Source organism: Notamacropus eugenii, chromosome 1 (genome assembly GCF_028372415.1).
Source record: "Notamacropus eugenii isolate mMacEug1 chromosome 1, mMacEug1.pri_v2, whole genome shotgun sequence".
Classification (NCBI taxonomy): Eukaryota; Metazoa; Chordata; class Mammalia; order Diprotodontia; family Macropodidae; genus Notamacropus; species Notamacropus eugenii.
The window spans coordinates 368857599-368880477 of record NC_092872.1 but is presented as its reverse complement, the minus strand read 5'-3'; the positions used below and the strand labels follow the sequence as shown (position 1 = coordinate 368880477).

The 22879-nt window shown below is 40.3% G+C and overlaps 1 protein-coding gene across 25 annotated transcripts in view; it reads right to left on the bottom strand.

Annotated features, from left to right (window-relative positions):
- Nucleotides 1-22879, bottom strand: part of LOC140518407 (protocadherin gamma-C4) — a 204745-nt gene that overhangs the window by 25058 nt on the left and 156808 nt on the right. The window contains exon 1 of one of the 25 annotated variants that reach the window (XM_072630553.1): nt 2404-6702. The exons of the other annotated variants lie outside the window; for them this stretch is intronic. Coding sequence (XP_072486654.1) covers nt 2404-4833 — 2430 coding nt within the window. The 5' untranslated portion in view covers nt 4834-6702. Of the gene's footprint in view, nt 1-2403; nt 6703-22879 lie in introns of those variants that run through there. 25 annotated transcript variants of the gene reach the window in all.

Genomic DNA, 22879 nt, shown 5'->3' with positions numbered 1-22879 from the left:
AACCCTCCCTCTCGAATGGACTACGCACCAGATTTGTTGCTAATTACAAGAGAAGCGGTTTCAAACAGCTTAGGATCTCTTACTAAGCCTGAGGCGACCTTTTTGGCGCACACCTCAGCACTCGGTCCCTCCCTTGAGAAGCATTGACTCCTGCGCAAGCGCACAGACTTCACACCATCAGCACCTATACCCTGCAATGCGAACAGCAGCCCATCTCGAGCACCCAGAAAGAAGTGGCTCCAAAGTAGTCCTTTTATGTGAGGTTTCTGAGGCTACCTGAGTTCTCACCCTACTGACCACAGCGGCCATCAAGATCCACTGACCATTATCTTTGCTATAGCCCTCCCAAAACCTGAGATACTAAGGAAACTTTCCTGTCTGAGATGAGTAAACGAAAGGAAATGTTCTTCCGCCACATTTTGAAACAAACAACTTTAACACCTCTTGGGGTAACGGTGGGGAGATCAAATCAAGAGTACCACTTTGGAATCTCGGAGGATTTCCCCATGAAATATTGCCAGTCCAATGATCTACGGCTCCCCAAAGAGAAATTTGTCAAGAAATGGGTCCTCTTAAAAGTCTCTGGTGTCTCAGATTTAGAAAACAAGAAGTCCATTCCAATGCACTCTCTACTTGCTTTACTAGAATTGGAGCAGCACAGAAGTTTAATTCTAAGAGTCATAGACTACACCTTCCTCTATTCAGCATTTCAGATTCAGACAAAAATTCCCCATTAATAATATCTAATTTCTCTGCGAGCTACTAGGGTCGGTTCACATTCCATCTCTAACTTCTCAAGAAGCATTGTAGCTCACCTAATGGGGTCCAAGACCAAGATCCTGGGAAAAGGTCTGAGACAAGACTTGATTCTGTCTACATTGGATTTCCAGAACTAGTCTATTAGATGCCTTGAGATTTGAAAATGGAGTCATAAGATTCCACAGACAAATATATTTTCTCATCTGAGGTTCATCTAATGGCATCTTGAAAGTATGGATGTTTCTTTGAATACAGACGCACTATTTGGTGCAATCACAGAAAGTCAGAGATAGGAGGGATTTTAGAAGCCTCCTAGCCCAACTCTTGCTTGAAGAATGAATCCCTTCCCTGATATACCAACAAGCTTCTTCTTGAATACGTTTGACTAATGAACATATGCTAATGCCAATGGAAATCTCAGGTTGAGAGAAAAAAATGGGTTTTTTCTTCAGCCTTCACCCTTTCGCTTTCTGAAACTATATCCCACCCCCACCACAAATTTTTGATATAGGTGATACAAGGTGAATGAAGGAGTTATAATGGTAACAATAACACCTTACATTGTTATATATAACTTTATAGTTTTACAACCACACTTCTCCCACAGCCACCAGGTAAGAAAGGGCAAATATTATTTCCACTTCACAGAAGGAAAGGAAGCTTACAGAAGCCCATTAAGTGGAGTTTTCTCATATCTGGCAAGATAGAGGTGGCCTATTCTAGTATGGAGAGACCTAGTTTTGAGTCAGAAGACAGAGATTAAGCTCTAATTCTTGTTATATGTGTGACTTTGCAAGTCATAATCTCTCTGGGCCTCAGTTTCTTCATCTGTTAAAGGATGGGCGCTGGACTTGAAAACTCCTAAGATTCTCCCAGTTCAAAATTCTTGTCTTATGCAAACCACTACTATAATCTATTTAAGAAAGAAACTTTTGCTGGCTAAAATCCTATGTATCAGAATTTACTTGGTTTTTTTCCTTATAATTAGTGTGCTATTCCCATCAGTTCCCCACAAATAAAAATGTGCTTATGATTTTCTCCTTTCACCAGAAATATTCTGAGAATAGATTGCACAATTTGGGTGGGCAAACTATAAGCAAATCATAAACACGTTAGTATGTACAGTAAGTGACAGACTTTATGATTTTAAACATTTGGATGAATTTATTATATTATATATTATATAATGAAATACTAGAGCTGGAAGGGACCTGAAAAGGGATCTCATTCAACTCCCTCATTTTATACATAAAGAAACTGAGGCCTATAGGGTGTGTGGCCCCCTTGTCCAATATCACTCACACTCACACTATCTTGCATCACTTGGTTACAGGAAATATGTTGAAGAAGTTTTCCCACTTTCAACAGTTTACACCAGCCCAGGTCTAGACTCCCATCATTTTTACCTAAGGGTCTGTTCTCAGAGCATAATCTTGAGGAAAAGAACACTAATTAATTGTTTTAACTATTGTGCCAGGATTGCAGACTAAGGCCAGCCATCTCTGAAATGATGCCTTCTTTTCTCCATGGAGAAAAGATAAAATAGAACCCCAATTCTTCAGATTTATTGTGTAGATTAGGAGCATCAGACAGTAGTTTAAATGTATATAATTTAGGAATGTTGATAGAGAAATTGTTTCTTACCTGGTCAGGAGGGGCGCTCTCCGCACCTAACACTTGCCTGTAAAAGGCGGGATCGCAGCTTCGTAGCGTGTTCTGGAGACTTCCCATTGGGCTAGGAGCACAGGGCTTCTTTAGCAGCAAATCGCTGCGACGAGAGTCTGTAGTGAGGTATACCTGGTGGTAGAGGTGGGGGGACATCAGGCCTCCTCGGACAGCATCCACGTGCAGGGAGGTCCCAGGCGTTCTGTACAGTGAAGTCGCGGAGGAGCTGTACAGGTTCCTTGATTTCCTCCATTTGTAAACTCGAAATATTATCACTCCCAGCACGGTGACTGCAAACCCCACGGAGACCAGGATCACGGACAAAAGCAGGTAGAAGGTGAGATTTTTATTTTGCTCTTGGGGAGCGGAGCCGGATGGAAACTCGACCTTGGCATCTGGGAACACTTCTGTCACCGACACAGTCAAAGTCACGGTAGTGGACAGAGGAGGCGCTCCATTGTCTTTTACCAGGATCTCCAACTTATGCCATGCTGGGTCAATGTCTTGGACTGGTCGAGTGGTACTGACTTCTCCAGTTCTGAGCCCTACCATGAAGAGGCTCTGATTTGAGGCTCCCAGAAGGCTATACGAAAGCCATGCGTTATGGCCTGCATCAGCGTCCCATCCTACTACACGAGTAAGCAAGTGGCTAGCACCACTGCCTCGGGGCAGCGTCTGGGTGGAGCTCCGACCAGGCCTCGGGTAAAGGATCTGAGGGGCATTGTCATTACAGTCAATGACAAACACGTTCACGCTGATGTTGGTGGATAGGGGTGGGTTGCCCCCATCGCTGACTAGCGCCGTCAGCTCAAATTCACGCTGATCCTCGTAGTCCAGTGGCACCAGGACCGACAGGACGCCACTGTCAGGGTGCAAGGTGAAGTATCGGCCCACCAGCCCAGTTTGGTGGCCACGGTCCAAGAGAGAGAAGGATAGACGAGCGTTATTTGGGGCGTCAGGGTCCCAGACGCTCAGGTTCAGAATTGCAATCCCTGCAAGGTTGTTCTCCTCCACATAGACATCATACGAGGGCTTTGAGGCTTGTGGAGGGTTATCATTAATGTCAGACACTTGGACTCTAAGTGTAGTGACTGTTGAGAGGGGCGGGGACCCTGCATCTCGGGCTGTGATACTGATGTTGTACTCTGGAACAGCTTCACGGTCTAGGGAGGCACTGGTTGTCAAAGTAAAGTAGTTTTTTAGGGAAGAAGTGAGGCTGAAGGGGAGGCCAGATGGAATCTCGCACTTCACCAGACCATTATCCCCTGAGTCCAGATCAGTCACACTGAACAAAGCGACCACAGTCCCCGGGAGGGCGTCCTCGGGGACTGGGCTGTACACGGAGGTGATAACGATCTCTGGGGCATTGTCATTCACATCTATGACCTCAACCAACACTTTGCAATGAGCTCCTTCCGAGTTGGGGCCTTTATCTTTCGCCTGGATGTAAATTTCATACAGCTTCGTGTCATCGAAGTCCAGACGCCCTCGTACTGTCAGCATTCCCGTGACCAGGTCTAGAGAGAAAAGGTCACGCACTCGGGCTCTATTGTGGCTGCCGAAAGAGTAAATGACTTCTCCATTTGGTCCCTCATCCAAATCTGTTGCATGAACCTGTACCACTGGCGTTCCTGGGGCTGCATCCTCCCTCACACGTGCCCGATACAGAGAATGATTGAATTGGGGGGTGTTGTCGTTGGCATCAAGCACAGTGATTAAGATGGGGAGCCTAGCAGAACGGGCTGGTGTTCCTCCGTCCACAGCTGTCAGCACCAGCTGAAGGGTCCTCTCTTGCTCACGGTCTAAGGCTTCTTCCAGCACCAGCTCGGCGTACTTGCTACCGTCCTCTCGAGTCTGCACGCTCAGTATAAAGTGCTCATTTACGCTTAGCTCGTAGGTTTGTAAAGAGTTAATTCCCACATCTGGATCGTGTGCACTCTCGAGAGGGAAGCGCGCCCCCGGCGCCATGGCCTCACTGATTTCGAGTTTCATTCCATTGGTAGGGAAAGAGGGGTCGTTGTCGTTGACATCCTGAATCACTACCTCCACCCACTGCAGCTCCAGGGGTTTCTCCATTAGCAGCTCCAAAGTTACAGTGCAGGACGGGAGTGTCCCGCACAGTTCCTCCCGGTCCAGTCTCTCTTTCACGAACATCTCTCCAGTTTCCCGATTCACCTCAAAGAACCTTCGGCCAGTTCCGGACGCCACAAACAGCCTGCGTTCCACCAGGCTGCTGAGATCCAAGCCCAGATCGACGACCACGTTGCCCACTCGGAAACCCTTCGCCCTTTCTTCCGGGATCTCATAGCTGATGAGCGCGGAAACGCTGTCCCAGGCGCCAAGCAGAAACAGGACTCCCACCACTCTCCCAGTGCTGAACCGGCGGCTTCTCCCGGCAGCTGGGACCATCTCAGTCAGTAGCAACTTCTTCAGCCCAGTTTGCCTCAGTAGTTCTCCCAGGGAAACTTTCTTTCAGTCGGTCCGCGCTCGGAGGTTTCGGGCTGGGGCGCTCAGCGCAAAGTCGGACATGGCTTTTTTCCGCTTTCCGGGCGCCTTTGATTCGCTAACCGGCTTCTCAGTCTGTGCCTTGTCCCGGGGCACAGTGAGGGGGCGGGGGGGAAGGGGGGAGACCCTTAGCGGCCAGATCTCCAGCCTCTTCATTGGCCGACAGCGGCACACAGAGTCCCAGCCAATAACTGCACGAGGAATGCGCTCGCGCCGGTTCTAGCAGTCGGACTCTTTCGGCGCGCAAAGAACCTGAGTTTCCTTCCGCTTCTCGCCTACGTTTCCAGGCATTAGAAACTTACTATTAACCGCCAAGGGAAACTATCTGAACCTGAAGAGTCAACTCCCCCGAGCTCTGCCGAGGCGCAGTAACCCAAACTAAACTACTTCGCTTAATTAAACTCCGGACCGTTAGTTCTCTGCATTTTCTCCACTGAGAGTAAATTTTTGTGTAGTGAAACCAGTTTCTAGTGCGAATTTCACCCACTAGTATTAAGTTCTCGCTCCTTGGGTAATGACTTTAGGCACGAAAACTATTCACTACAATGTCTAAGCATTAATATCTGTGTTGCCCGACAGTTACGTTACACGTTGAAGCAAGCCCAGACAAAAGTTGCCTGTATAAAGAAAACCTGTACATTGAGAATGCTCAGCTAACATTTCCCTCTCTGGTCTCTTTCAGCGTCAGATCAAATGAGAGGGGCGACCAGTTGTGCTTGCTTTGCCTCTTTCCTGCCAAAGCCAGAAACTACAGTTTGAAATTTTCTCTTAAAAGTCTGCATGCCTTTGATTTTTCTTACTTTCTAGGAGCCAAAGACCAAGAAGAAAAAATTTTCTGATCTGCCTTTCCCTGAGACACACCATGAAAAACACTCTCCCTATTAATGATTACTTTTCCCAAGTAGAAAATATGAACTTTGGTGTGTCTTAAGGAATTGGTATTGATATAGAATTAACCTAGTATGATATTATATTGAAAAATGTTGGTGCATTTGCAAATTGATAGTAACGCTCTATGATTTTCTTGGAGAGAAACAAAGGCTTTAGTTGTAATAGGTTCAGAAGCCACTGGCCTGTCACTACTTTTTTTTTATCCTCAAGGGTTAAAGATATAGTAGGTGTTCAATAAATATTTGTTGAAATGATTAAGGTACTATTCATAGAAGAACTCTTGTCAATTAAGAACACGTGCAGAACAAATTTCTTGTATAAATCACAGTACTGGGTACAGTATTAAAATTCCCGAGTGAGACATAATAGATGAGTGTGAGGAAGGACGAGGGGAGCCTCTAGACTTCAATTTAGAACACTGAGGGTGGGTCCTCAGTCTTACACTTTCCTTGTGATGATGGGCAAATATTTTCCTTATCTGTAAAGTGGGGATAAGAGCTATTCTGCCTTTAGATTCCAATTAAAACTGCACCTTCTACAAAGACTTTCCTGATCCTTTTGAGATGATTTTAAATTTATTCTGTCTTGTATCTAGTATCTTGCTTGTATTTTTGTTTGTATTTGTTTTCTCCATTAGACTGAGCTCCTTGAGAACAGGGATTTTTTTCCTGTTGTTTGTCATTCTTTGTATTTCCAGCACTTAGTATCGTGCCTGGCACATAATGGGTGCTTAATAAATGCTTGCTGACTTGATTCTTCCTGCTTCATGTAATTGTTGTGAGGATCAAATGGGGGTAATGGGTTAAAAAGTGTTTTGCAATAATAAAATAACGTATTTACAGAACCTCAGTGTTGAGAGGGACCTCAGAGGCCCTCCAGTCCAATCTGAGTTGGAAGTTATTAATCTTTCCTTTGAAAATCTGCATAAATGGGCATTTCATTACCTACTAAAGCATCTCATTTGGGCAGCTCCAAATGTTGGGTTGATGTCCACTAATATAGACCATAATACCTCAGACTTGTAGTTTTATGAAAAAGTTGACATGGAAGTTAAGAAGATGGGGGGAGGAAGGGGAAAGACAACAATCTTGAACTTAAAAAACTGTTAAGAAGAGAGCCTCTGTGCATAGAGGAAGCATATATTTAGAAATAAACAGAATATAAAAACAAAAGACACCAATGAGTATTTTTAAAAATATAGCAGATACTCAGATATAATTTTTAAAAAGCAATAAATAAATGTGTGCTTTCCGAAGGCCCAACTGTCATGGAGGATATCCTAAACAAAGTCCAAGTGAAAAAAACATTCTTTATAAATAATGAGGATCGCCATATGCTCCTATTTTCAGGTGATATTGTGTTGTTTGAATCAAGAGTCTGAAAATTACAGGGCCTCCACAGTGAGAACCCCCCTAAAGCCTAACAATTCTTACAGAAAAAGCTACATGGACAAAAAAAATGCCTTTGTATTTGGATAGCTAGTCCAAATCAATAGGTTAGTTCATCGGTATATATCTCGAGCAGCAATGGAAATGGACAATAAATTGTCCTTAATATTGAAGAGAAAGCTGGATTATCTTTTGAAAATGTATAGAGCTTTCCTTTGACACTTCAACCACTCTGGCGCATGCCTTTATCACCACAGGCCTGGACTCTTCCTGTGGCCTATTTTTTGGCCCCCCTGTCTCAAGTTTCGCCTCAGTACATTCTTAATACATACATCCTTAGTACATTCTCCACTCCGCTTTCAAATTGAACTTTCTAAAATGCAGGCCTAACAATATGACCTCGCCCCCACCACTAATAAACTCTCTTGTTTCCCTATTATCCTCAGGATCAAATATAAAATCCTCTGTTTGATTTTTAAAGCCCTTTAAAACAAAGCCTAGAGTAAGGAAGACCAGAACTCAAATCTAGTCTGAGACACTAACTGCATAACACTGGGAAAGTCACTTAACTCTGTTTGCCTCAGTTTCCTCATCTGTAAAATGAGCTGGAGAAGGAAATGGCAAACTACTCCAGTATCTTTGCCAAGAAAACCCCCATATTCCAAAAAGGGGTCACAAAAAGTGGGACATGGCTGAAAATGACTGGACAACAACAAAAATAACCTGGCCCCTTCCTACCTTTTCAATCTTCTTTCACCTAATTCCCCTCCACTTACTCTGTGATGTGGTGATACCAGCCTCCTTGATGTTCCTTGAGCACAACACTTGATGTCCTGATTCAGGATGTTTTCACTGGCTGCCCCCCCCGTTCCTAGAATGCTCTCCTTCCTCATCTCCACTTCCTGACTTCCCCGGCTTCCTTCAAGTCTGATAAAGTTCCCCATTCTGCAAGAATTCAGAGCTACTTCATTTTAAGAATCATTCCATTTTATTGATGCACATATATCTATACCCTCCCATTAACGCTTGCAAGCCCAAATTAGAATATACCATGGCATTCTGTTGTGCAACCAATTCTTTTTTTGTAAATAGTATTTTCTTTTTTCCAATTACATGTAAAGATAGTTTTCAACATTCATTTTTTATGTATTTTGGGTTCCAAGTTTTTCTCCCCCCTCACCAAGATGGCAAGGAAACTGATGTAGGTTATACATATTGTGCAGTCTCTTCTGAGAAACAGCCTAGCTCTCCAAAATCCTGTTGTGCAGAAACCCCTCATTCTGAAACTAGGAAAAGTGTTATTGCACCAGATCAGCCTCAAGACCCAGCAACAGGAACCTTGGCTAATCAAAATTTGCCTTATCCCCTACCTTGTTCCCCACTCTTTGAACCCTATATAAACTTTGGGTACTGTTCATTTGGGGAGTCTTTGCCTTCTCCAGGTGAGACTCATCTACTAGCAAACTCAATAAACCCTAGTTGGTCCAAATTGTTTCTGGACTAATCTATTGTTCCATAATCCAACATTACAAAGTCTTTCCCTGGCCTCCTTAAACTTAGTGCTTTTTCTCCTAGACTACTTTGACTTTATCATACACATACACTTTATCATACACATACACACACACAAACACACATACATACACACATATCTTTTTTGTGCAGAGTTGTGTGCATGCTGTCTCCCACATTAATCAGTGAAGTCTTAGAGACCAGAAACTTTTTTGTCTTTCTTCATATTCCCAGTACTTTGCACAGTGCCTAGAATGTAGCAGATGCTTAATAGATGTTTTTGATTGATTGACTGATTTTCCAATTTGCTCCCAGTGCAAATCTCTTAACATAAAATATCCTTCCAATTCTGCTGTATTAGAACAATAAAATCTTTGAAGAATAGAAGTTGCTTGTGTTCCAAAGGAAAATGAATAGACAGATATATGGTGGAGACAAATACATGGCTGTATATTTCCAAAGATGACATATACACAAGGAGTGCCACAAAGGATATCATTAAGAAAATATATTGTGCAAGGAAGAGGGTGGGTTACATGAGGTCCCCTATTGACTGTTGGGCATTTCAAACTGGTTGTCTTATAAGTATCTCTAACTTAACATGTCTAAAACAACTCATTATTTCCCCTCCTCAAACTTAGCCCTTTGCATTACTTTTCCATTTCTTTAAAGAAAACCACCATATTGGCAGTAACCCAGGTTCATAATCTCTTTAGTTCATAATGAAAATTCTCACTTTCTCTCACCCCTCATAGTAATCAGGTGCCAAGTCTTATCATTTCAATCTTCATTTTGCCTCTCATATCTGTCCTTGTCTCTCCTCTCACATAGTTAGTTCAGGCCCTCATTACATTTCCCCTAGACTATTGTAATGTCTCTTTAACCATTTATCAATTGGGGAATGCCTGAACAAGTTGTGGTAGAAGAATATAATGAAATAGCATAGTACATGACTTGATGCTGAGTAAAGTGGGCAGAACCAGGAGAACATTGTACCTAGTATCAACAACATTGTGAGATGATCAACTATGACAGACTTAGCTCTTCTCACCCATACAATGATCCAAGACAATTTCAAAAGACTCACGATGGAAAATGCTATCCATGCTATCCAAAAAGAACTGATGATATCTGAATGCAGATAAAAACATACTATTTTCATTATCTTTGTTTACTCAATTTTTAAACTTTTGTTCTGTTTCTTCTTATACATGACTAATGTGGAAATATGTTTTACATGATTGCATATATATAGCCTATATTAAATTGCTTACCATATTAGGGAAGAGGAAGGGAAAGGAGGGGGGAGGAAATTTGGAACTAAAAATTTTATTTAAAAGGTTAAAAATTGTCTTTACATGTAATTAGAAAAAATAAAATACTATTTAAAAGAAAAAAATCATTCTCCTTGACTCCAGCCTCTTCCCTCTCTGATTTATCCTACAGACAGCTGTCAAAGTAATATTCCTAATGCAAAGGCTTTCTATCATGCGACTTGTCTGCTCAATAAAGCCCACTGGCCCCTTCTCACCTCTGGAATAAAATACAAACTTCTTTGTTTGGAATTCAAAACCTTTCACATCCTGTCTCCAAACTACCTTTCCTGACAACTAAAAAAAAGACTCCCTTTCGGTGTACTCCACTGGCCTTTTTTGCTATTCCTCTCCTTGCTTGAAGTGCTCTTACCTCTGTTTCAGAATCATTAGCTTTCTTCAAAGCTCAGTTCAACACTACTCCCTACATGGAACGTTTCCTCATCCCCTAACTGCTACTATCTCTCCTTAAAAATTATCTTGTCTTTGTTTTGTTGTACATATTTATATATGACTCTCCAATGGAATGAAAGCTTCTTAAGGAAAAAGACTACTTAATTTATATAACATATATAAAGTGCTTTACAAGCCTTAAAATGTTAGCTACTATTATTGTCCCTATATCTCAACACCTACTACAGTCCCCGGCTCATAGTAAGGGATATAATAAATGTATTTATGTATTGATTTAGGGACGGAGAATACTCAATTTTTTTTCTTTGTATAATTGTTGTGCTTCATTTGTACCTGTGAACTGTAAAAACAATGACAACCCCAAATAGACAATGTGTACAACACATGAAGCAGTTCTTTTATGGAAGATCTATGAAAGAAGATGTACAAAAGTTGTAAAGACTGTCACTTTGCAACATCAGTCAGTCAATAAACATTCATTAAGGATGTGGTACTTATGGGTCAGGTACTTTGCTAAGCACTGGGTATGCAAAGAAAGGTAAAAGACAGTTCCTGTCCTGGAAGAGCTAACAGTTTAGTGGGGGAGACAACAGGCAAACAATTCTGTACAAATAGTCTATCTCCATTGTGTCTGATTCTTCCTGACCCCTTTTTGGGGGTATTCTTGGCAAAGACTGTAGGGTGTTACTATTTCTTTCTCTAGCTCATTTTATAGATGAGAAAACAGGGTTAAGTGATTTTCCCAGAGTCAGACAGCTAGTAAGTGTCTGAGGACAGATTTGAACTCATGAAGATGAGTCTTTGTGACTTCAGGCCTGGCACTCTATCCATTGTGCCACCTAGCTGCCCACAGCACAAACAAACTATATACAGGACAAAGAGGAAATAATCACCAGAGGGAAAGGATGAGGAAAGATTTCCTGTAGAAGGTGGGATTTTAGATGGAATTTGAAGGAAGCCAGGGAAATCAGGAGGTAGAGATGAAGAGGATAGAATTCCAGGCATGAAGACATGAAAGCAACTGGAGATGGAGTAATGTGTTCAAGGGAAAACAGAGACTGGTGTCACTGGATTAAAGACTATATATAAAGTGTAAGAAGACTGGAAAGGTGAGTGTGGAAAGGTGTGTGCATGGGGGGAAGGTCAGGTTATGAAGAAGTTTAAAGACAGAGAGGGTTTTACATTTGATCCTGGAGGTTATGACAGGAAGCCACTGGAATTTACTGAGAGGGGTATGGGCTGACATGATAAGACCTGGACTTTTGAAAAATCACTCCAACAACTGAGTGATGGATAGATTGAAGTGGGGAGGGGACTTGTGTTATGTAGATTAACCAGCTATTGTGATAGTTCAGATATGAAGGGATAAGGGACTCTACAAGTGTATTGGTGTATTCAAGAGGTTACAAAGGTGAAATCTACAGATCTTGGCAAAAAAACAAAATGGATATGAGGAAGTGATATAGTGAGGAGTGCAGGATAATACCTGGAGGACCGGGAGGATGATGATGCCCTGGACAATAATATGAAAGTTTGGAAAGGGAAGAGTTTGGTAGTAAAGATAAATGAGTTCGTTTTTGTTGTTTCAGATGTATGCAGGATGTCAAATTCCAGATATCTAATAAGTAGTTGGATATATGAGACAGCACATCAGCAGAGATGTTAGGTATGAATAGTAGATTTAAGAATCATCAGAATAAAGATTATAATTGAATTCATAGAAACTAATGAGATCACTAAGTGAAATAGTTTAGAATGAAAAGAGAAGAAGGCCTAGGACAGACGTCTATGGAACACCAACAATTAGTAGGTGTGATCTGGTCGAAGATCCAGCAAAGGAGACAAGATAGAGTAATGTCAAAGAAACCTAGAGAAAAAAGAGTATCAAAGAGAAGAGAGTGATCCACAGTGTTAAAGGTTTAAGAGACATCTAGAAGGATGAGGATTGAGAAAAGGCTGCTAGATTTAGCAATTAAGAGATCATTAACTTTGGAGAGAGCAATTTTCAGTTGAATGAAGAGGTTGGAAAGCAGACTGTAGAGAGTTAAGAAAATAATGAGAGAGAAAAGAAAGTGAAGGTAGATGGTCTTCTAAAGGAACTTAATTATAAAGGGCAGGAGAGCTATGGGATGATACTTGGCAGGAGTAGTGGATTTTTTGAAGATGGGAAAGAAATGGATATGTTTGTAGGTAGTAGGGAAGGCAGTTACTAGATAGGGAGAGCTTGAAGATAAGAGAGAGAGTGGAGATTATTCAGAGGGCAATCTGCTTGAGGAGATAGGGTGGAACTGGATCACTTCTTCATGTAGAGCAGTTTGCCTTGGCAAGGCAAAAGTCTTCCTCACCATGTGGGATAGAGGTGAAGGAGGAAGTAGTGGCAAATAGAAGACATCTGATTGATCTGAAATAAAGAACAGAGTAGAAAAGGGAGCTCTTTGCAAATGTCTTCAGTTTTTTCAGTAAAATATGAGGCAAGGTTCTCAATTAATAGAGTGGAAGAAACCCACTGAAGAGGGTTGAAAAGGCTCAGAAGAGCTGCTGTGATGTGTAGAATAGTGAATCCATTAGGAAGGTATAAAAGAATTGTCTTGCAGCAATGAAGGCCCACTTGAGTTTATGTAAAATAAATTTGTAGAGGACACAGCATGGTTGCATGATTTTCTCCACCTTTCCCTTCCATTCAGCAGCACATGCATAGTGGCAAATGAAGTGGAAGATAGCAAGCGTTCAAGGTACAGACTTCAAGGCAAGATCTGTGATAAGGATCTCAAGAGCAGAGAACAGTGTCAAGTTGAACTGATTGACTAACAGATCAAGATGTGGAAAGGAGAAGAGGGTAGGTAGTGTAGAGGTGATAATCTGGGAGAGAGCTGAGGGTTGAGGGACTGAAGGTCATAATGTATGTGAAGAACAGGGTTAGGTTTTGAAAAGCAGAGAGAGATGTGAAATGCTAATAGAGTGTGATCAGATAAAGGGATTTCAGAGTTCATGAACATGGAAATAATACATTTGTGGATGATGGCAAAATCATGGATATTTGTGTGTGCCTGAGGTTGGGTGGAAGGGTCATAGGAAATGAGTAAGTTGAGGGACTGACAGTGACATGACAATATCCACATTAATGAACTCTTGAATCCACAAAAGTTTTAAGACAAAATCTACTTCTCTGCATCCTCCACTCAATGTTCATAGCTCTACCCTCTGAAGTCCCAAAGAATAAAACTAATTCCCTTCCTTAAGACAGTACTTCAAAAACCTGAAGGCACCTATCATGTACCCCTAAATCTTCTCCTTTTCAGGTTAACTATCCCCAGCTAATTCAACTTATCCTAGAATGGCAAGGTCTTCAGTCCTCTTAAAATTTTGGTCACCCTTCTCAGTACAATTTCCATCTTATCTTTCTTTGTAAAAAGGTATATTTATACACAATACAAATAGGAACTTTCTTTTTATCTTGCATCACTCTATGAGTTAACCCAGATAGTATTCAGTTCTCCCTCAGAAGTTGCTCTGAACTATGATCACATTCAGTATACTAAGGAAGACAAGGCTCTCAAGTAATTCATCTTGCTGTCTAATATCTTTTTACCTATAATTTTCAACTTCTTTGTTGTCTCTCTGTCAACAAGCATTAATTAAATGCCTACTATTTGACAAGTACTGTGCAAAACATTGAGGATGCAAAGAAAGAGAAGACAGTCCCTGTTCTGAAAGAGTTCACAATCTAATGGGGGAGACAACATGCAAACAACTATGTATAAATAAGAGGTATATGGGAGAAATTGGAGGAATCACGAGAGGGAAGACATTGACATTAAGACGAATCAGGGAAATGCTACTTGGAGAAGATGGGATTTTATCTGGGTCTCTGAAGGAAATCAGAGAAGTCAGGAGGTAGAGATGCAGAGAAAGGGAATTCCAGACATGAGGGACACACCAGTGAAAATTCTCTGAGTTGGAGATGGAGTGTTGTATTTAAGGAATCTCAAGGAGACCAGTGTCACTGGATCACAGAATACAGAAGGAAGTAAGTTGTAAGAAGACTGGAAGTGTAGGTAGGGGTCATGTCATAAAGGGCTTTAAAAGGATGGTGGCAATTCAAGGTGTTGGGAAGGTAATATTGACAGCACTTGGAAATAGATTGAATATGAGATGTGAGAGATCGAGAAATGAGAATCACCCCTAGGTTGTGAGCCTTGGTGACTGGGAGAAGGGTGGTGCTCTTTAAAATAATAGGGAAGTTTAGAAGAGGGGAGTGTTCAGGGGGAGAGATAGTGAGTTCAGTTTTGGGTTTAAGAAGACTGTGAGATATCCAGTTCCAGATGATCAATAGGTATTTGAAGATATGAATGTGGACACAAAGAGAGAGGTTAGGATTGGTTAAGTAGATTTCAAAAGTATTAGCATAATAACGATAATATAATCCATGATAATGATACAACCTATTGAAATAACATAGAAGGATAAAAAGAAGAGTCCTAGACAGAGGCCTGTGGAACACAACACACCCACTGTGGATATGCACTGGAAAATGATTCAGCAAGAGATACTAAGAAGGAATGGTCACATAGAGAAGAGGAGAACCAGGAGAGAGTGGTATCCCAGAAACCTAGAGAGAAGAAAGTATCAAAGAGAAAAGGTTGATAGTGTCAAGACCACAGAGAGGTCCAGAAGTATGAAGTTTGAGAAAAATCCACTCTGTTTGGCAATTAAGAGATCATTGGTAAATTTAGAGAGAACAGTTTCAGCTGAGTGATGAGGTTAAGAGCCAGAAAGAGCCAGACTAGAGAGTTAAGAAGAGAATGAGAGGAAAGGAAGTGGAGTCATTAATTATAGATGGCTTTCTCAAGGAATTTAGCCACAAAAGTCTAGAGAGATATGAGGTGATAGTTAGTAGGAATAGATGGATCCAGTGAGGGTTGCTTTTTTTTTGTTTTTTGGTTTTTTTTAGGATGGGGAGACAGGGACATGTTTGTAGGCAGTAGGGAGGAGCCAGTGGACAGAAAGATTGAAGATAAATGAAAGAGTAGAAATGCTAGAAGGGGACAATCTGCTGGAGAAGATGGGATGGAATAGAGGGGTTGACCTTGGCAAGAAGGGCCACCTCATCATGTAAGACAGGAGGGAAAGGGGAGATAGTGGCAGCATTCATATGAGTGATGCGAGAGAAGGAACAAGGTAGAAAAAGGAGTTCTTTGCAAATGGCCTTGCCTTTTTCAGTGAAATAAATGGCAGGGTTGTCAGCTGAAAAGATGGGGGTAGTGGGAGCCATGGCAAGCTTGAGGAGAGTTGCAATGGTTTGGAAAGGCTGCTCTGGTGATTATGATGATGAGTTCATTAGAAGGTGTAAAAGGATTGCCTTGTATCAATGAGGGCCTAGTTGAGGTTAAGCAACATAAATTTTTAGTAGACCCATTCTATGCAGTTTCATAACTTCACTTTCAGGTATATTTCCAAACTTCCTTATTTATCACAAATTAGACTCACTGGATTTCCAACTGTCATTATTAGTCAGGCACACTCAGAAAGAAGACAAGTGTTGGATCATAAAGCCAACATTCCTTCTCTATGACTGTTGAGTACAATACCATCCTCCCAGTCCCTTGGGCTTGAAACCTAGGAGTCATCCTGGATTCTTCACTTTCCTTTATCTCCCTAAGCCCCTCCTCTCTTTTGACCCTATATCCAATCTGTTGCCAAGGCCTGCTGATTTTACCTTTGCAACACCTCTCCTATATAACCCCTTCTCTCCTCTGACACTGCCACCACTCCAGTACAGGCCCTCATCACCTCATGCCTGGATTATTTTGAAAGCCTCCTTTTGAGTCGGCCTGCCTCAAGTCTCTCCCTGCTCCAATCCATCCTCCATTCAGTCACTAAAGTGTTTTTCTTAAAACAGGGTCAGATCATGTCCCCCACTTACTTAATAAAGTTCAGTGGTTCTCTACTGTCTCCAGGATCAAATACAAAATGCTCCATTTGGCATTCAAAGCCCTTTATAACCTAACCCACTCCTACCTTTTCAGTTTCTTTGCGCCTTACTCCCCAAAATGTACTCTTTGATTCAGTGACACTAGCTTCCTGGCTGTTCCAAGAACAACTAAAAGAACATCTGGCTCTGGATGTTTTCTTTGGTTGCTCCCCTTGCCTAGAATGCTCTCCCTTCTCTACTTCACCTATTGACCTCACTGTCCTCCTTTAAGGTCCAATTAAAATCCTGTCTGTTTGTGGAAGCCTTCCCTAATCTCTCTTAATTCTAGTGCTTTCCCTTTATTAACCACCTCCTATTTCTCCTGTACATAGCCTCCTTTGAATATATTTGTTTGCATGTTGTCTCTTCTGTTAGAATGTAATCTCCCCAAGGGCAGGGGCCATCTTTTGCCTCTTTTTGTATCCCTAGCACTCAGCACAGCTCCCGGTGCTTAATAAATACTTATCGATTAATTCAGAAAAGTGGGCAGTTGAATGCAACATTTTTAGGATCCGGGTCTTAGAATCTCAGTCTTGGAGTTGGGATATCATCTCCTCCAATCCCTTCTTTTTACATGTAAGATAATTGAAGTTCAGAAAGAAGAATTAACTTATCCAAAACCATGCAGTTAAATAACTGCTGGGATTTCACTCCTGGTTCTCTAACTTCAAACCCAGGGTCTTTCCATATAATACACATTCATAGAATTACAGATTCAGAGTTGAGAACACCCTCAGAAGTCATCTGGTCCAACTCTTCAGCTTTATGGATGAGGAAACCAATACCAGGAAAGGTTAAATATCTTGTCTAAAATTACAGAGGAAGTTAGTAGTAGAGCTGGGAGTCAAACCCAGCCCCTTTGACTCCAAGTCTACCCCTTCTATTCCATATTAGCCAACTCACAATTCAGTATTTAGGACAAAGGGCATAAGAGTTTGATGTTATTCTCTCCAATAACATGTAAAAAATCCTATCATTCCACTTTGTGACCCTTTTTGGTATTAAACTAGTGAAACTTTATCCAGTGGCACTGTATTCACAGTGTATAGGGGACCTCAGATAGATGTAACATAACCACACAATTCCTCTCCATTCCTTGGGGAGAAAATGAGACCCTGATGGAAGCAACAGTCACTCTTGAAAGTCATCACTAAGTCTACTGAAATGTAATTTGGCCTAATGAACTGCAAGAATAAATGCAGCTTCTGGAAATCCATTTTTGGTAAACAAACTGATCTATGGCTATGCAATATATCTGGCTTGGTTTGCAATGACCCACACGTATAGGGGGAAATGGAAGACCATTCCCTGCTGGACCTAACACTGCCTAAAGCCTTAATACCTAAAGTTCATTTCCAGGGAGTCACTGATGTGTAGAAAAAATTCCATTTAACACAGTATGAAGAGATTGAAAAATGGGGGTGGGGATGATGGAGGAAGGATTAATATGTAATCTTTTTAAAATCCATGTTAAGCAGTGAGCCTTTAATTTAATGACTGAATTTTTATCTCCCATATTTGAGTGGTCAACTTTGTCAGATTACTTGGAGTTAAAATATTGTAAAAGCAGACAGCTCTCCAACATATTCTTGATTTGCTACCATTGGTCCACAAAAAATAATCAAATATATATTTACTTATAATAAACTTTTTAAATTTGTAAGAATGGGATAATCTAGGCACATATATATTATGAACAGCTAGATTGGTGTTCCTATCCTTTGGTATAAAGGAAGGGGAAGGAAGGGAAAGGGAATAAGCATTTACATATCATCTACTGTGTACCAGCCACCTTGCCGAGGGCTTTACAAATATTATCTTGTTTTATCCTCACAACCCTGCGAGGTAGGTCTAATTATTATCTCCATTTTACGGTGGGAAAAAACTGAGGCAGTACAGAGTCACACAGCTAGTAAGTATACACACATACATACGTGTAGCTATATTTCTATGTGTGTATATTTATGAATATACAATATATTGTATATTGCTTGCTTGTTGTTTGCCCTTCATTCTCAAAGGGAGGTGAAGCCATGACATGCAAGTGAATTGGATTTAAATGAGGGAGGGCAGTGCAAAATCACCAGCCTTACTTTTTGGGTCCAGTGGCCAGATATGGATCAGGACAACTGGAGACAACCCAGGATGCAGTGGGGGACCTTGACCTTTCCAAACTAAGGTCTTTAACAGGTCTCAGTTTGACTGAGGCAACAAGAACATGTACATTGCATCCAGGATAAAATAGAAAATGTTCCGTTTGGCTTTCAGAGTTCTTTATAACCTAGCTCCCTCCTACTTTCCCATTCTTACACTTTACTGCTCAACATATGCTCTAGTGATAAACATTCATACACTCAGTATTATACTCATGTATATATGTATGAGTGTATATATATATATGTACACACATCTGTATGCATACTCATACACAATACTATATATATATATATATCCATCCATACATATAAATTTCCATATATGCATAGTCCTGAGGCATGTAGAGACTTAGAGTGATTTTCCAAGGGTCAAACAGCTAATAAGTATCAGAGGGAGGATTTGAATTCAGCTAACAATTAATGAACACATCAAATGGCTTAATTTTCATGAACCCATGAAGCTCATGTGAATCTCAGACCTTGATATGAAAACACTTATGAAAATTAGAATTTTTTAAAATTGGGGAACCCTGAACTCCAGAACTGTTTGGTGAATGAACAGAATACCATATTTTCATAGAAAAAAGCCAGACAATGCAATATACCTACATTAGAAACTGAGGCATCTAGGTAGCATAGTGGCTAGAGTTTTGGACTTGAGTCAGGAAGATCTCCATTCAAATCCTGCTTCAGACCACTTACTACTTGTGTGCTTTAATCTCTCTCAGCCCAATGGGGATAATAATTACAGCAACTACCTCACCAGGGTGTTATGAGGAACAAATGTGGTAATAAGTACATTGAAAACCTTAAAGTGGTATATAAATGATAATTATTTTTTAAATCTAGTATTTTATTTATTATTGCTATTATTATTATTATATTAACAAGAGAACCTTAGAGTTAAAAACAATTGGAGAATCATGAATTCCAAAACTGGTGATTATTGAGAAACTCATGATTGTCTGGTTATGACCTAGCTTACATTAATGAAAATTTGGGAAACGTACTAGATGTTCACCATAAGTGAAGGGGACCCAGCCTCACTAAGAAGGGGGCCCAACCTTGAATCAGAAAGTGTCGTGGAAAGGAAAGGCTAGATCTTCATCCTCCACCTCCAACCCACGTGACAAGTATCAGAGCTGAGACCCTGAGGGAGCAGAATTTGAAAAGCTTCCTCCAGGCCTAGGCTCAGGAGTGCCTTGGTTTTTCTGAAAGAAATTGAAGGTAGGAGAAAAGAGAATTAATTCACCTCACCTAATAACTCTCCCTAATTATAAAGGGACTATGTTCCCTTGGTGAGATATCAAACACAGCTATCAAAATTTATTTTTAAAATCACTGGCTACTTATTCTACGTTCATTTTAGTCCCTGGGTTACAGAATCTTGAAACTATCACATACCTAGAGGAACTCCTTGGTTTCTCTCTAAAACAATAAGAACAAAAGTAAAACTAAATTTGGCTAGTTTAAAATCTAGAATTTGGCTAGAATTGCTAAACAGGAATTGAGAGTGGACTTGTGATTTCACTGGTATGGAAATGTCTGGATGAGGAAACTCCTACCAAAGCAGGAAAATAATGTATAGTCTTAGACCAATATCTAGAGCACCATAAGCTTAAACAACTTGCCTAGGGTCGTACAGTCTGCAGATTATACATGCAGCAGGTCTTGAACTCAGATTTTCCAGAGTCCAGCTCTAAATCCACTATACACACATATATGTACATATATAAAAACACACATACATACATACATACACACGCTGTGTGTATCTCCATTATAATTTAAGCTGTTGCTAAAAGAGAAGTGGTATTTTTCATTCTGTCTTAGCTATGGCACATATTGTGAACCTATTCTTTAGCTTTACCAGTGCATATGATGACACTGAGCAGAATGCAGGAGAGGGCAATCTGAACTTCAGGTCACTTTCAGAATTCATGTCCATTTATTATAAAAACTCAGTTAAAATAGACCACCTTTACCATACAAAAGAGCATTGTCTTTTCAGGCAGAGGACCTGGGTTCAAATCTGCTTCTGATACCTTTGTGACCTAGGGCAAATCATGTAACCTCTGAGCCTCAGTATTCTCATTTGTAAAATGAGAGAATTGGAGTGAATGAACTCTAAATCTAAGATTCCTTAATGCTAACTTTAAAATTTCTGATAATAGTAATGATTGTAATTTCTGAAGTGTACTTCTTACAATTCCATTCAACCAGCACTTATTAAGTACTTACTATGTGCTAGGTTCAGGGGGTTACAGAGTCAGAAATGAAACAGTCCCTCAAGGAACTTAGATCTTTGGGGAAACTTACATGCCACCTCTGTGGAATTGCATGGGGTGTAAATTGTTGATCCATGAAAATTATTACCATATTCTAATTCATGACACCTTTATCTCATACAAATGTGTTTTCTTTCCTTGTGGTAATAAAGAGGGAGAAGAAATGAGCTGAACTTCCCTATGTTCTAAAAGGTGCATAAATGGATATTTATACAGGTCATTTAAGGTTACAGACTGTTTTCACATACATTATTTCACTTCTTTTATAAGGGTAGATTCTCTTCATCATAGTATCAAGAAGCACATTTCCAGTTTCAATACATATAATCCTCTCCCCCCCCTCCAAATCTAGTCACTTTACCACATAATTATTCTTTCAAGTTTGAGAAAGCTGTCTAGAACTTTAAAAATGTAACATGATCTATACATGTGAACAATGAACAATTACAGGCCTCATCGCTAGGCCTATTCCATCAAGGTTTAAATTGTCTTCTCAGTAGAAGAAAAAACTTTATTTGGCCATTATTTGCACTAGAAAATGTTTTTAAAGGTTAGTTATCCATCAAATTCCTTAGTAGCCAGAGATGGGGATTATACTAATGGGTCTGGCAGGAGCCACTAGCAGCAGATGAAAACTAAGGAAGCTATTGGTTGCTATGGTGACGATAGCAGAGAAATGACAGCTCTGTGGAGAAGGGTTGGAGGAAAGACCACTGTACTGGCAAAAACATCTATTGTCCTGATGCATCAGTTTTTTTTTTTTTAATCCACCCAAGAGAAGGGGAAGATGACTGCAAAATAGGGTATACAGAGGTTCAGTTTAGTGAAGGGAAAATGTGAGGGACTCTAGGTTGGTTGATGTAGAAAAAAAATAAACAAAAGGAAGAAGAGTGGCACCTATAAGTTCTTGATGGGGACCGTGTAAATTATTTGGAAATGTAGTAGAAACACCCTCAGGATTTAGCCATATGCTTTAAAAATGGATGCAAGAGAATATGAAACATTTATTTTTAGACATGTCTCCATTTTAAAAATAAAAGCTTTAACCAGAGATTATCTGGTGAAATGTTTAAACCCACATTCAAATGTAATATGAAAATAGATTCAAGTAGAAGGCCATTGAAATATAAAAATAAAACTAATTGGTAAAATTATAAACAAGACAGTGTCAGAGCTGGATGAATTTGGGTTTCAGGCATTCTCAGGGGTGAGGAAAAGGTAGTGAGGTGGGAGTAGATTTCAATTTATTCTCAGTTGCCATGGGACTGGCTATAAGGTGTATTTTGAAAGAAAAAATTTAAAGACATAGGAAAGGAAGGAGATAAAGAATTCAGCCTAGCCACAGTCTTGATAATACCTAGACAAAGAAATGCAGAAAACCCTATAAAGTATTATCAACCTGGAGAATGAATGTCAGAAAAAATAACCAGTGTCACAGTTCCAGTCTAATGACTACTCAGATCCAAAGTTTTCCTCTGCTGTCGTAAGATTTTCCCTGTCTTAACTGAAAATATCTCCTACACATTTCCAACAGTACTTTTGCCTCATCTCACTCTCTCTTATATTAACATGATAATTCTTTGCTTGACTATTAGACTTAAGAATTTTGATAGCAGGATCTTTGTATCCCCAGCACTAGCATTTTTTAAAAAATCAGAATTTTTTTCAGACTAGGGTGCAGAGAAAGTGACAATCTGTATTGGCAGAGGAAGTTTCTCTCCATTCACTTAAAAAATAATAAAAACAACAATAATTAACATTCCTGTAATGTTTTAAAGTGCTCTACATGTGTTAATTCATTTGATCCTCACAACAACCTTTGAGGTAGGTTCTATTATTATCTTCATTGATGGGGATGAGGATGAGGAAACTGAGCTGAGAGAGGTTGAATAATATGCCTAGGGTCACACAGTTCATTAAGTATCTAACGGAGGATTTGAGCTCAGGTCTTCCTGACTCTCAAGTACAAATATATACATATATGTATATATATACACACATATACATATATACATGT